Here is a 13,803-nt window from a genome sequence, read left to right as displayed (position 1 = left end):
ACTGCACATAGTACTTTTTTAATCTCGTTTATATTAGGTTGTTTTTTCATAAATTATATAGATGCTAGGGTTCAAATTTGTCAAAAATTTATAAATCATATCAAAAGAGTTCTGTATTCAATGCATATTACATTACCTATTGATGTGATATTCCAACTTTAAATAAAACGGGGGAAAAGTAAAGACGTTATCGTGCTGTTGAATACAATTCTATTGAAAAACACGATATATAATTTATGAACTCTTTATTTTTCCATTCACAGATGTGTTATTGTAAAAAGATTTTTTTTTAATTTTTTTAAGTATACTATATATTTGAAGCTCCAAAATAATATTTTATGAAAGCGTTCTCATCATTTTCAATTATGTGCAGTTTTTTTAAAAATTGAAGCACAGTATCATTTGTTAGGAATTTTCTTTAAAGAAAACTAATTGTCAGTTGTGCATAATTGGGTACTTGCAACTCGAGAAGAGGTGAACTAATTATGCCTAATCGTGTGATTTAAATCAGATGCAATTGGATACTTTTAAGCGATTTCACGCGGGCGTCGAACCTGATTGGTTTCTGAATCGATAAATGCTACGATGATGTCACTTGCAGGTATCCAATTAATCAGAATAATATTCTAATTTAGAATGAATACATGGATTGTTTTCTCTATTTCAGTCCTTGTATCAATTGGAGTCTGCAACCACATTTCATTTGGGTGGTCTGGAGTCATCCAGTTTAAGTCTGAAATTTCGAGTGAATGAGCAACATTTCCACAAGGGTAACATGAAACTTAAATGCACAGCCACTATATCTAGAGTATACACAATGAGTAACGAGGAACTGGTATTTAGACAGCAAAGCTCAGGTCTTCATATCATGGAAAACATGAGCCGAGGTTAGTATAAACTGTTCAGTTTTCTTTTTTCGGCAAAAGATACGAAAATGACTTAAAACGGAAATTAATATCATACTATGTTTTATAAGAACACAGACAACAAATGTTCTTGCATGATAAAGGGGATAAAGTGAAAGAGGGTGATGACTCACTGCTATTTTCGAATGGTTAAACTAAATTACAAGAATCACAAACTTTCGATTAAGAAAGAACAACTGTGTCGCTGAAATATTAATATGTGCTTTCATCTGATGATACAGATAAAGGCAAAAAAATTTATGTCTAAAGACATGTGTGAATGACGAACTTGTGTCTACTGCGGTAATGAAGCTGGGTTGTTACAAATCCCTATAAATATATCCAATTATGAGTAGAACTCCGATTGGATTTAACTTTTAAAATTACATAGCAGTTTTGAAAATTTTAAAAATTTATTTTCTAAAAGAATATTTTTTAAATTACTTTTAATGCTTAAAATGATTGATAAAGCATCCTTTTAGATACAGAACCAGATTTTCAAATGACTACTAAAAATATCAGATATTTCACAGACGAATTAAATGTGTAGATTATATTCTGCTTTATGACACTTCATTTCTAAAACGATATTATATTGAAAAACTAATTCTTGGTAAATAAACGCAATAGCTTCGGAACTCATCTTCGAAAACCAATGGGTGTTCTTAGCAGAATTTCGTGAATTTCTTGCTTTTTAGATAATGCGTTTTCTCTAAACTAATACATTTACATTTGAAATATTCCTAATAGACAAAACGATAAATGAAAGAAATTTTAAATGATAATCCAATAGATATTCCACTTACTTGCAGATTTTTGAAGCAGAAATATTGGTATTATTCTGCATCATAACTTTTACCAAATCAATGGAAATGTGTCGCGTGAAATATTGGAACAATAAGCTTTTAATTTCACCGGTATTATAAATTAATTGATCAACAAATTAATTAAACAATTAATGCTTGCCAAAAAGCAAAAATATGCATATCTAATCTCTAATAATAAATAAGGTTTTCAGAAAAGGAATGAAACAAAACAGATATTGATTTCACTTAGATTTCTTGCTTTATACACAAAATATTGTCTCCAATTTTACGTTTACACTTTAAATGTTTTTAACAGAATAAAGACAATAAATATAAGCATTTTTAAAGGATAACACAAAAGGTTTTCCACTTATATAAGCCAACTACACTTTTTCCGTAGAACAAAGAAATCCTCCAATATATTTTATACGATTGACATAAGAACGATAAGTTCTCTTTCGTAAATTCTATTACCCTATTCACTGCGTCCTATATTGTATTTTTCCACAACAAATATAGCCCAGCAGCAAAATAAAAGATACCGTATCCTCACGTCCTTCTATGAGAGTAAAGAAGAAGAATGTTTTGAAAGAAACCGTTGAACTATTTTCTTCCGCTTTAGGACTTCAGAGGAGGTAAGAAGGTCTGGGAAATAGGCGAAAATTGTTCTTTGTGTCCATGTACCACGTAAAAGTGGTTAAATCAGGTCGTTGGAAATTCTTGCAACGGTAAAGTGTTCATTGACCAGTTCTGATTAGGGTCATTAATGGCGTGAAGAAAGAAGAAGACCCTGCCGAAACAGGAGTTTTATTACCGCTTTGTTCTATCCATCGGGAGGTCGTGAAATCGCAGTAAAGTGATGTGTTTGTAAATAGGGGTGAGGGACATATTATAAGGGGATTAAAAGAATTGCATGATTTGGTGAATGAGTTGAAGAAAACTATTAAATCAATATACAATAAATATTAAAGGATCTAGTTCAGTGTCTTCCATACTATGTTCATCAAGGTTGTTATTGCTTGTTTTTTATTTGTTTTATAAGGACTCCATTGTTTACATTCTGGGAGGCAAGTTATTGTATATTTTCATATCCGAGAAGTGCCCACGCATTTGCGGATGTACCGTTTTTATTTCAATATAACTCGGGAGGAAATAAGAAAAAAAGACTATGTGTTGCAAGGTTTACTTTACACAGTGCCGTAACTACGAGCTTTAGATCTTCAGAAAGTGCAGATTTCAACGCGTGATCCGTATTCGAGGTACAATCACCATTGTCCCAGTGCGGTATAGTTTGCCTATGGAAATAAGTTCACTCGCCATCCATCGGGATTAGTGTTGGTGACTATGGTTACAACGTTTAAATGTTTCAAGACAGGTTTTTAAGACAGGTTTTGGCTCGGATTGCTGAGAGGTAAATTTCTCTCTATTAATGCTTTATTCCTTGTCTCCATTGCAGTTGATGGACTTACTTCGCGTCGGGGGAGGTTCTTTCTTCAAAAAAACTATCGCTCTTCTTTTCGAAAACGAGTGCTATCTTAAAAAGGCCCTTATAAAAAAAAGAAGATAAAACAGTAATATACTGTGTAAATAGGAACAGTTTACCTAGTTTATTTCTATTTACAAGAATAAGTGATTTCTTAAATGTAGAAACACTGATTAAAAAGAGATTCCCATCTTCTTATTTATCTGGTACATGTTAAAATATGTAAATCGTACCAATATTTATCCTTATCATAATACGGGAAACGGTGGAATAATAATGAACAAAACAAGGGAAAAAATTAAGTGTTTATAGTACCTAGAAATTAAGAATAGAGTTCTGACAAAATTATTGGGCAAATATTATAGCAGACTAAAAGAATGAATCAACTTAAACTGCTTCGTGTGTTTACTTATTAATGAATAATTGTCCCATTTTCTGCGATGGCAAGATTAAAAAATAACGATATATAGATTCGCTAATTATATTAGTACGTCTATGAGAATATTCGAAGAACTGGACAGAAGAGGTGCTCTATTTTAATCTAATTTTTATATATATTACCGAGTAAAACATAATTATAATCATTCATTGACACGTAATGGCACAAAACTCCCAATATTATGAATGAAAATACAATTAAAAAGAGTTTTAAGAAATAATATATTGAATCTGCTCTCATTTTTGGTAATGCAAAATCTTAAACGTTTATGGAAATTAATCAAAAAATGGATGCTGCTTTCGAACTAATGTTACATAAATTTTTGCACCATTTTCATTTTTATTTTTATTAAAAAATGATCTCTATTTTTTGAACCTGTTATTACTGATGACAAGACGTAGGTGTTTTAGTATGACTAGGATCATGGGATAGTACACTTCAGTCTCTCCACTGCCTCTAAAATGCAAGAATGAGTTGGTCAAAAGTTAAAAGTATGATTTGCTTCTCTGATGCATACGAAATTGTGCAAAAACGTTCACACTTCTACATCAAACAATCAATCAGAACCAATAGAGGCTATTGAAGGACTCCAAAAAAAGAGTCATTTGTATTAGACCAAACATCAAGAATAATTGGATCCTGAATTAAGTATATATGCTTTATACAGCAATGCCAATAATTGTGTTTTCTAACAGTACTCACATATATCTTAGCACTGCTTCGAGGAGAGTAAGAAAATATCTTCAATACTGCGTGGTTTTCAAACAGTGTTATCTCGAGGGAAAATGTATTTAATTCTAAGTATAATTGAATTAAAAAATAATTAAAACATCAGTCTTGTTAGTTAATTTACATTTTGATTTGCCTTTACTACAGCAAACATCAGAATGTTCCTTGAATTCTTTGGAAATTGCCATGAGTACATTTGTTCCATATCAAATATCAACTAAAAGGTATAGTTTGATAGACACTGTGGCCATTTTGTACCTGTTATGAGCTGTAGAAAATGGACAACACAGTGACTTGCTTTATACTCTTTAAAAATACTGACCATTGCAATACTTAAAGTTCTGTTGCACTTAGAAAAGTACAAAATCATTAAAAATTCATGATTCTTTATTTATTTAGACCTCTGGAAGAACCAGAAGAGTGGTGCCATTCAATGTGCGCAAATTTTGCTTTCCTAAATGTCATGAAAAGGGGGAAGTTTTGCAAAAGGCTGGGGATGAGAAATTTTTTGGCAATTATGCACTCATTATATAATGGAACAATTCATCGCCTATCTTTTACAGAAGAAATAGTTTGATGAAGCAATTGTCTTTATACTGCTAAAATTGTAAATACTTTTCAAAATTGAGCCAAAATTTTTGTATCAAAACTTATGTCAGCACTTTCCTACCTATTTCACAGTACCCATTATAAAGTGTTTATTCTTTGAAAGAACTCTCTGGGAAAAAATAAATAAACAGAAAAATGAACTAGTCAAAACCAAAGGCAGATAAAAAGCATTTTGCAAACACAAGGCGAAACATTAAGTTAAACCATGCGTTGCAAATCTCAAACTGCCTTAAATTTTAGTGCTAATTACACAAAAGACAGAGTTAAAATTAAGTTCTAAAAAATGGAGAAAATGCAACACTGGCAAGTAGGAATAACTCAGATTTCGAAAGAATAAAAGAATCAGGTTGCTTAGAAAGTCCCTAAAGGGACAAATTTAACTTAGTTGCAATAAACTTGAAACACGCAGTTTAGAAGAGAAATTTAAATTGAATTAATTGAGAAATTTTCTTTTTGAATATAACATGGGGAATTATTATGTAATTCACTACTGTATAAGTAACTTATCAACTCGTCTTTTTTCAGTCTTTTAATTTTTAGCTAATTAAATTTTTGATTTTAATTGCAGTGAGAAATACAAGCTCAAAGATATTTCACACAAATATGGAACAATATACTGTAATAGCTTACTTGATGCTCAACATTTTGGGACGACTGATGCCTGATTTTTGGACTAGGATTTTGTACCCATTTATTGTACAATGAAAGTGTGATATATCAGTGAATTATTTTTTTGTGAACTGTGATATGACAATCTGTACATCAGGTGTTACAACAGCATTCCTCCTAAGCCCGTCTAATTGTCTGTGTTATATGGCATCATCTGTTCTTGGTTGCTTCATTGAACATATGATCTGACTTTAAAAACGAATTAAATCTTAAAGATATCTTTTACAAAAACTGATATCACAAAAATGAGAAGTATGTAACAGAAATTTTGGAACAAATTATCTGAGTTGGCTATTGATAAACATAACAAAGTCATATAATTCTAAAAACATGTCGTTTATGAGTTAGGGTGCCCCACCATAGTCGAGCACCCCATTCTAGGGAGAATTAGGAGGTTTTTTATAGTGGCCACCCCAATGACCACATCATGGCAGAATAATTTTCAATTTCAATGTTATAAAGGATTACAATTTTAAATATATAATTCCAATAGGTTAGTCAGGTGATTGATGATTTCGATTTTGCTTATTTCAATATTTCATAAAACCCTTTCTATGAATTTAATGTACTTCATGAAGTGTCATTGTGTCGGACACTATATATAGCTTCCTAACTTTCCCAAGACGGGGGTGTATAGCTTTGATAGTCAGAGCATCCTACTACCTTGGCTCGAATACCACTATCAGCCGGCAATACTTTCACAGAATTATCCATTCATATCACTTTCTAGACCATGCATTTTTCTCAAAAATAAGCATATATTATTTCAAAGTGAAATGTATTCTGCAAAGTAAAATGCATGACTTCTTAGTCGACTAAAAGCTATCTCAATTTTTCTCACATGAAGTGTAAAACACGTGTTTATTTTAGAGTATATGCATATTGATATTTCAAATTTCTGTACTGCCAGGTTGTCATGCTTTAAAACATTTAAATAGTAAACTATTTTAAATACACAAGTGGGCGATCTTTGTGCTAAAATACGAACTAAGGTAGACAACGTTAAAGAGCACAAAAATATTATTAAAAGCAGACAGCTGTTTCGGATGCTCAAAGGGCAACCTTCATCAGTGCAACAGAAAACAATAAGAGAACTGAGTAAATATATATAGAAAGATGACGTCACAAGAGGGTTTAGACCAACGGCCAATAGGAGGGAAGGGTGAATGGAAGACGACGAATAGGAAGCAAGGAACAAACCCCCCCTTTTTTTGTTTCTTGCTTCCTATTCGTCGTCTTCCATTCACCCTTCCCTCCTATTGGCCGTTGGTCTAAACCCTCTTGTGACGTCATCTTTCTATATATATTTACTCTGTTCTCTTATTGTTTTCTGTTGCACTGATGAAGGTTGCCCTTTGAGCATCCGAAACAGCTGTCTGCTTTTAATAATATTTTTGTGCTCTTTAAAGTTGTCTACCTTAGTTCGTAGTAAACTATTTTCAAATTTTTTTTCTCGTTTTTCATTCATTTTTAAATTTAATCGAGCAATACTATAAACATTTTATTAAAAAAAAACTTTTAATAAAATCAAAACAAACTATTTTGAGTGTAACGTTACATATTGCGTTAACCTTTTTTTAGAAATTGATATTTATAAGTTATTAGTAAAAACAGTTAGTGTAAACAGGCTGATTGTGGCAAAAATGAAAAGCGTGCCAAATTAACACACATGAACCAACTATAATCATTTTTTACAAACCACATAGCTGTATGATGAGCATCAGTGCTAACAATTGAATGTATCTCTCTGTCAACAAAAATGTTCTCTGCCTAAATGTTGAAGAAAATAAAAATAAAGAAATAAGTGTACAAAATAAAATAATTATTTCGCATTCATTACATAATTTAAAAAGTGGAATGAAGTTAGTTTTAAAGCTTATTAATGCAATTTTAAAGAAAAAGGACTGAATTATAAGTAACATTAGCTAATAAGTTTTAAAATAATTTGAAATTGGAGTTTCATTTTGTAAATGACTTGTTTTGAAATCGTAAAAGATTAGAGGAAAAATAACTAATTACAATGCAAATTAAAGTTTATCTCTGCAATAATTTATTGATTCATTATCTTGAAAAAAATACTACTATATTAAAAGGAGAGACTTTATTGTTTTAAATGAACTTAAATTTAAATAAAGTATGATTTAAAGTCTGAATTGATTAAACTTTTATGTTTAATAAAGTATAATGATTTTTTAAATTTTTTATTTAATAGAGTATCATTTAGTATTAAAAAAATCTTTTAAGTTACCAACTTGAATAAACTTTGAAACAACACCGTTAATTTAATTGATTATATTTTTTCAAATAGAAACATTTGAATTACGTAAAATATGAACTGATAATGTTATTTACATTAAATCTATATAAATGTGCAATAAATGGAAATATGTTCAAAGATTTATTGAAATATTGTTCAATGTATGATCTTGTTGTGAAATGTAAGTTTGTTAATAAATAAGCAATGGCTTTAATAAAAATTTTGGTGTTATTTACTCTAATATAGAATAAGTCTATTAGAATCAAACAGTCATAATGTATGTTCTATTAACAATGATTATATCAGTATCATAGAAGCATACAATATATAATAATATTGAAATATGCTATACGTATAATGGTATTAAAGCATACACACTATACAATGCTTTTGAGACATACTTAACGCAATAAAATTAAAAGATGATTTCAATAGCAATTAATATTTGTAAGTGACTTATTAAGACTATCAAGACAGGGGATTGCGAATAAAATATCTTTAAGCATTTCTCATTGACATTATACATTTTACCCTAACTTCATCCATATCATAGCACATTTCTCTCTTAAACAATACCTATTTAAAGTAACTAAACAAATTAGATAAAGTTCTATACAACCTTCGTTAGATTTTAAATTGATTGTAGAAAAAATTTGGAATTAATATATAAAAGCTTTATAAGATTTTGAGCATTAACTTTTGAAGCACTATAACTTGCTTGGGTTTTAAGGGTTAAATCAAACTGTTAACTTGTTTGATTTCTGGTAATTTACTACGAATTTGAACTCATGCAAATTCTAACTATTTTCCTGTATGAATTTTCTAGTCACGTGTTCTTTGTTGGCACTGTCGGATTGGCTGTCTTTTATGCCATTGTTGTAGAGTAATGTGTTTAATTTTGACGGTCGATTATGGAACTAGGGTGTATATGCAGCAAGGCACACTTTAAATCTGGTGCAGCTAAAAGTTCTGTCCTTATAGTTTGGTGTGAAAGCTTAAAGGTATATCAGTTCAGAGATTGCTCACGTCGTTTGCAGATTGTACCATGAGAAGAAATGATTTGATCACTGCGTATTATTCTGTTTATTTTGATTAAAATCGTAATCATGATGTTATGGGAACGAAAAGTTTCGTAATGTCGCCTATTAAGAAGATATTGGTTTCAAACTTTTCAATAATTCCTTGTCGTTATCAAAATTATCTTTATTAAATTAGCTTTCATAGCGAAAGTAAACTAAAAACAGAAAAATAAAATAATCCTAATTAATTATTTTTCTGTTAAAATAAATACTGCAGATTGCATGCACTTTATTTAAAAAAAAATTGTCAAGATTTTTATATCAAAATTACCTGATGAATAAGAAAGGCATAAAAGTCGATATCAAAATTAATTAAAAAATTGAATTAATTAATAAATTTGATTAAAAATTGATAACGAAATCAGTGATAGAATAAGTGATCAGTGAAGAAATTATGAATAAGAATTAGTATTGCTTAATCAAAATTACCTGATGAATAAGAAAGGCATAAAAGTCGATATCAAAATTAACTAGGGATTCGAAGTAGAATTTGATTAAAAATTGATAACGAAATCAGTGATAGAATAAGTGATCAGTGAAGAAATTATGAATAAGAATTAGTATTGCGTAATCAATGAGTAATGAGAAGAGTAATCAATGAGTAGTATTCAATCAAGAGTTAGTATTGAAATCAAGGAACAAAAATATATTATGAATATAACTCATCCAATGATTTAGAATAGAGTTCGAATAAGAGTCGTTATCGAAATGAAGTGAATTATATTTATGATTAAAATCCTCAAGTAAAAGCTTAACTAAATACAGACTTTTCTGATTAAGTATGTTTCTGTTATTTTAAAAAACTTACTAGTTAAATTCGAAGTTAAATGTGAAATATATATTAAACTATTAGTAGTAGTTAGCATAAATTTTTCTTCCCTCATTTTAAAACTTAAACTCTGTTATATATTTCTAAATACAGTTTTAACTAATTCATCGACGTAATAAATAGTCTTAATTCAAGCATATGTTAGACATTCTAAAATAAATAATTTACAAAAGCAATACAATCTACATAAAAAGAGACCCAAATGAAATAGAACAATGAATTCCTTCTCCGACTTACTACGAAATGAAACTAAAACTTCCAACAAACTATCACCCATTCACTTTTCCAAACAACAATTAATTAAAACCGAGGGAAAACAAGATTAGTTGGAAGTTATATATATACTGGAAGAATACCTCTATAGTTCTAGCATTTTCCCTTTGATTAATCCAGGAACAATGTTGAAAATATATAATTAATTAAGTATATTTGGATCGAGATACGGAATAGAAATCTATACGATTCGGAATTTCGACAAACTTTTTTGTTGCTTTTTAACTCTGATACTGCGCTCACCCTGATTAATACGAAAGATGCAAACTGAAAGCAAATTAGGTTGACTAAGTTTACTCTAGTTGAAAGGAATTGAGTGGCTTTAATTAAATACTTCATCGAAGATTTCATTCGGTGAGTTTAGGTAATGCATTTTTTTTCTTAAATTATCAGCATTAAGTCAGTATTAAAAGATAAAATCGAAAGATTTATTTATTATCGTATGTTGGTTATGTTTATCGGAAATTTGAATAAAATGTTTGTTTCAAATTTATTACGATTTGGTAAAACATTTGAAGCGTATTTGAGACGGAAATGTTTAAAAAAATATGGATTTAAGTAATGGTTATTGTTAAAATAGCTTTAGATCAATAATTTGTGAATGGAATAAATGGATGAAAAGCCTTTTGTAACTAAAAGCATTTTTAGTAACATATATAGCTAGATATATTATATATTGTTATAACAGATTTATCAGTTAAATTTATCATGCGAAATGTTGTATATATTTTGTTTCAAATAATACAACAATAGATATAGGCAAAAGTAGACGTAAACAAAAATGTGAATTTTTTTTCTTAATTAAACTAACCAGCTTTGAGTTTATCAATCATTCGCAGAAATCATTTCATATAGCTTGGGCCAATATAATGATAAGCTCGCTTACGACAATATATTGATAGGCTAAACTTTTTCATAGCGAAGTTATTTACATCAAACTCTTCCTTAATCTCATTTCTAGATTGATTTATTATAGGTTATATAATTTCTACTAGATTCTTTCTTTATAGATCTTCCTTATTTCCACTAGAATGCAACACAATACCCAAGAGAAGCTTATTGACTCCATAGAAATTGTCTTTTTCATCAAAAAAGTTCGTTGAAAAGATAAATTTTTAAACAATTTGAAACTGAGGGTTATTATTATATTTTCTCAAGTTCTTCAATTCGTTTTTCTAAAACTTAAACATTCTGCATGAGTGCACTCAGTCTCGTTCTCTCCTTTGACAAATATTTTAAATTATCCTCAACTATATTAAGGTTTCAAACATGCGGGGTAACACTTGCTTTTTATATTGAAAACAGTATGACTAAAATTATGAACTATATTTTAAAAACTTTTTTAAGCCGTTATAGCATGGTTGGCATGGTTGGCTGGACTCACGCTCATGAGAGTTGGAGTTCGAATCCAGTCGGCAAAAGACTCCCCGTGTAGTAAATGGAGTCTGGGACACATTAAATCTGTCGGGTCACAATGCTCTCTCACTCTCATAACAAATTATACCTCAGTTGATACTGAATTGGAGATTTATCATTATCTGATTCAGGTCAAAATTACGATCTGCGGATGAACGAATGGATGTAGGAATGGGTCCACCCTATAAACGGGTGTGACGTATGGATGTGGCAGTAGTCGAATTCTTATCCATAGATGGCACCACTAGAAAGCAAGAACACTCACGCCCCTTGCTCTAATGGCCCACAACAACAACAACAAAAAATGGCGTGCTTCTTGCGTAAACAACATAGAAAAGAGAGGAAAATGTTTAAAAAAATTTTATTTATCCGAACTAGAAAATCGATTTGATATTTTTGCTAATTTTCTAAGTTTTATAAGTGTGCCTTATAAACAATCTCACTGAATAGTTTCAAAAATATTTTATTGCATAGGCTAAAGTTAATTTCAATGATAGATTGATAGATTTTCAATGTAATTTGTTCAAAATATTTTAGTGTATAATTTTACAAAAAGTCGATGATATATTTTCAGCGTATATGTTAAATGCAGTTCATTTCGAGTATAGCTTCGAAGACATTTTTTTAATTTGTACAAAAACAAATGACGTATTTTTTGGTTATTTTAATACTATTTTTGTTAAACTGAGAAATTTGCTCCTAATATATAAAAATATTATAATACGCATTTTCTTCCATTTTCAATTTTTCAATATAAATTTTTAATTCATATAATTTTTTTATGTAAAGTTTATAAGGTCGGCACCAAATAATTAACAAAATCTACCGATTGTTACATGTGCATTATAACTTTTTTTAAAAGGGCAGCATAGAAGATGGCGACAAATTTATTTACTTTGGCAGGACTTTTAATAGGACTTTTAAAGTTTTTTAACAAATAAATGCGATTTGTACGATAAATGGAGAGATTATAAACAGTGAGACAAAACCATTTATAACTCATCTCTGTTCCGATGAAAAAGTGACAACATAGATTTTATTTTGATTTGTATACACGTTGAAAGTTTTGTCAAAAAGAATAGATTTTTTTTTCAGTATTTAGTTAATAATTATCAGATATAAATAAATTCTCGTAATATATTTCCAGAACGTTAAAAATAGTAGAAAATATTTAAAAACGATGATTTCGTATTTGAATGTTATAAAAATATACCTTTTTTATGACCAATGTCCACCTGATTTAACATTTCGTCAATTAATTTTATAGGGCAGATTCATTGGTCACTCTTTCAGAGGCACCATATCAGGTGGGTCAACGCTGCTCCCACAATAGGAACGGATATTACAGAGAATAAAAGAGCATCCATGCCCTCCCGAGGATTCGAACCCAGAACCTTTCAGGTGCAAGACCATTTCCCTGACCCCTGCACAATCCGATAGGCATGCTATAAAAATATAATAATGGGTGTTTTCTTGTACCTTCAATTTATTATAAAGTTAATCACCGAATAATTGAAAATTCTGCAGATTGGATCATTTTCATTATAACTTTCCTTTATACAAAATGACAGTATCATCCTTCTGAGTTAACCTTAGAATAACAACCTGCCATTCTTCATTACCGACAGAATTCAAACGGAAGGGGAAAGTAGAAGTGTCACTTTCAACACTTATTTCCCCCGGGAAAAGATCTTTCAGAATATATCAGCTGTGATAGATCATAATATATGGATTGAAGATAGCGACGAGTTTATTTACCTTGACAGACAGCAATAATGGCTTTTAAAGTGTTTTAACGAACAAATGCGTTAAGTAATAAATGCTATTTACTGTAAAAATTAACAGTAAATTCTACAAATAAAAAAAAAGCATGTTTTTTTCAGAAAAAAAAACAATTTAAAGATAAATGTAGATTTTTTTTCTGTTTTAAAATTTAAATAGTATGTCCCAGAGTAGAGGTAAATTTCACAAAAAATTGACGAAATTTCACAGAAAATTGACGTAATATTTTTTGTCAATTAGGATGATAGGAATTAAAATTGAGAAAGGGTAAATAACTGTTTAGTTACTAGAAAAACAGAATAAAATACGCTGAAAATAATTTCCATGTTTAGAGTAAATAGAAGATTGGAATCTATCGAGTTAACAATATTGAAAATCAGTATCACCGTCTACTAAGACAAGCTTAGCGCTAACACATCTTCTCCAATATGAGATAATAACAATACGAAAACCTTTCCTCCAAAATAATGCATGGAAATATCACATAAAATGTGAGAAAGGGGTTGTCCGTTATTAAGCACAATGAG

At 29.8% G+C, this 13,803-nt stretch overlaps 1 protein-coding gene across 1 annotated transcript in view; it reads left to right on the top strand.

Annotated features, from left to right (window-relative positions):
• LOC107441168 (uncharacterized) overlaps nt 1-5,997 on the top strand; it is a 140,396-nt gene extending 134,399 nt beyond the window's left edge. Inside the window, exons 5-6 of the mRNA XM_071181548.1 lie at nt 668-887; nt 5,540-5,997. Of these exons, the coding sequence (XP_071037649.1) occupies nt 668-887; nt 5,540-5,676 (357 nt within the window). The 3' untranslated portion in view covers nt 5,677-5,997. The remainder of the gene's footprint in view (nt 1-667; nt 888-5,539) is intronic.
• The last annotated feature ends 7,806 nt before the right edge of the window (nt 5,998-13,803 follow it).

The sequence above is a fragment of the Parasteatoda tepidariorum genome, chromosome 5, assembly GCF_043381705.1.
Source record: "Parasteatoda tepidariorum isolate YZ-2023 chromosome 5, CAS_Ptep_4.0, whole genome shotgun sequence".
In the NCBI taxonomy this organism is placed as follows: Eukaryota; Metazoa; Arthropoda; class Arachnida; order Araneae; family Theridiidae; genus Parasteatoda; species Parasteatoda tepidariorum.
This window is presented reverse-complemented; position numbering and strand designations above follow the sequence as displayed.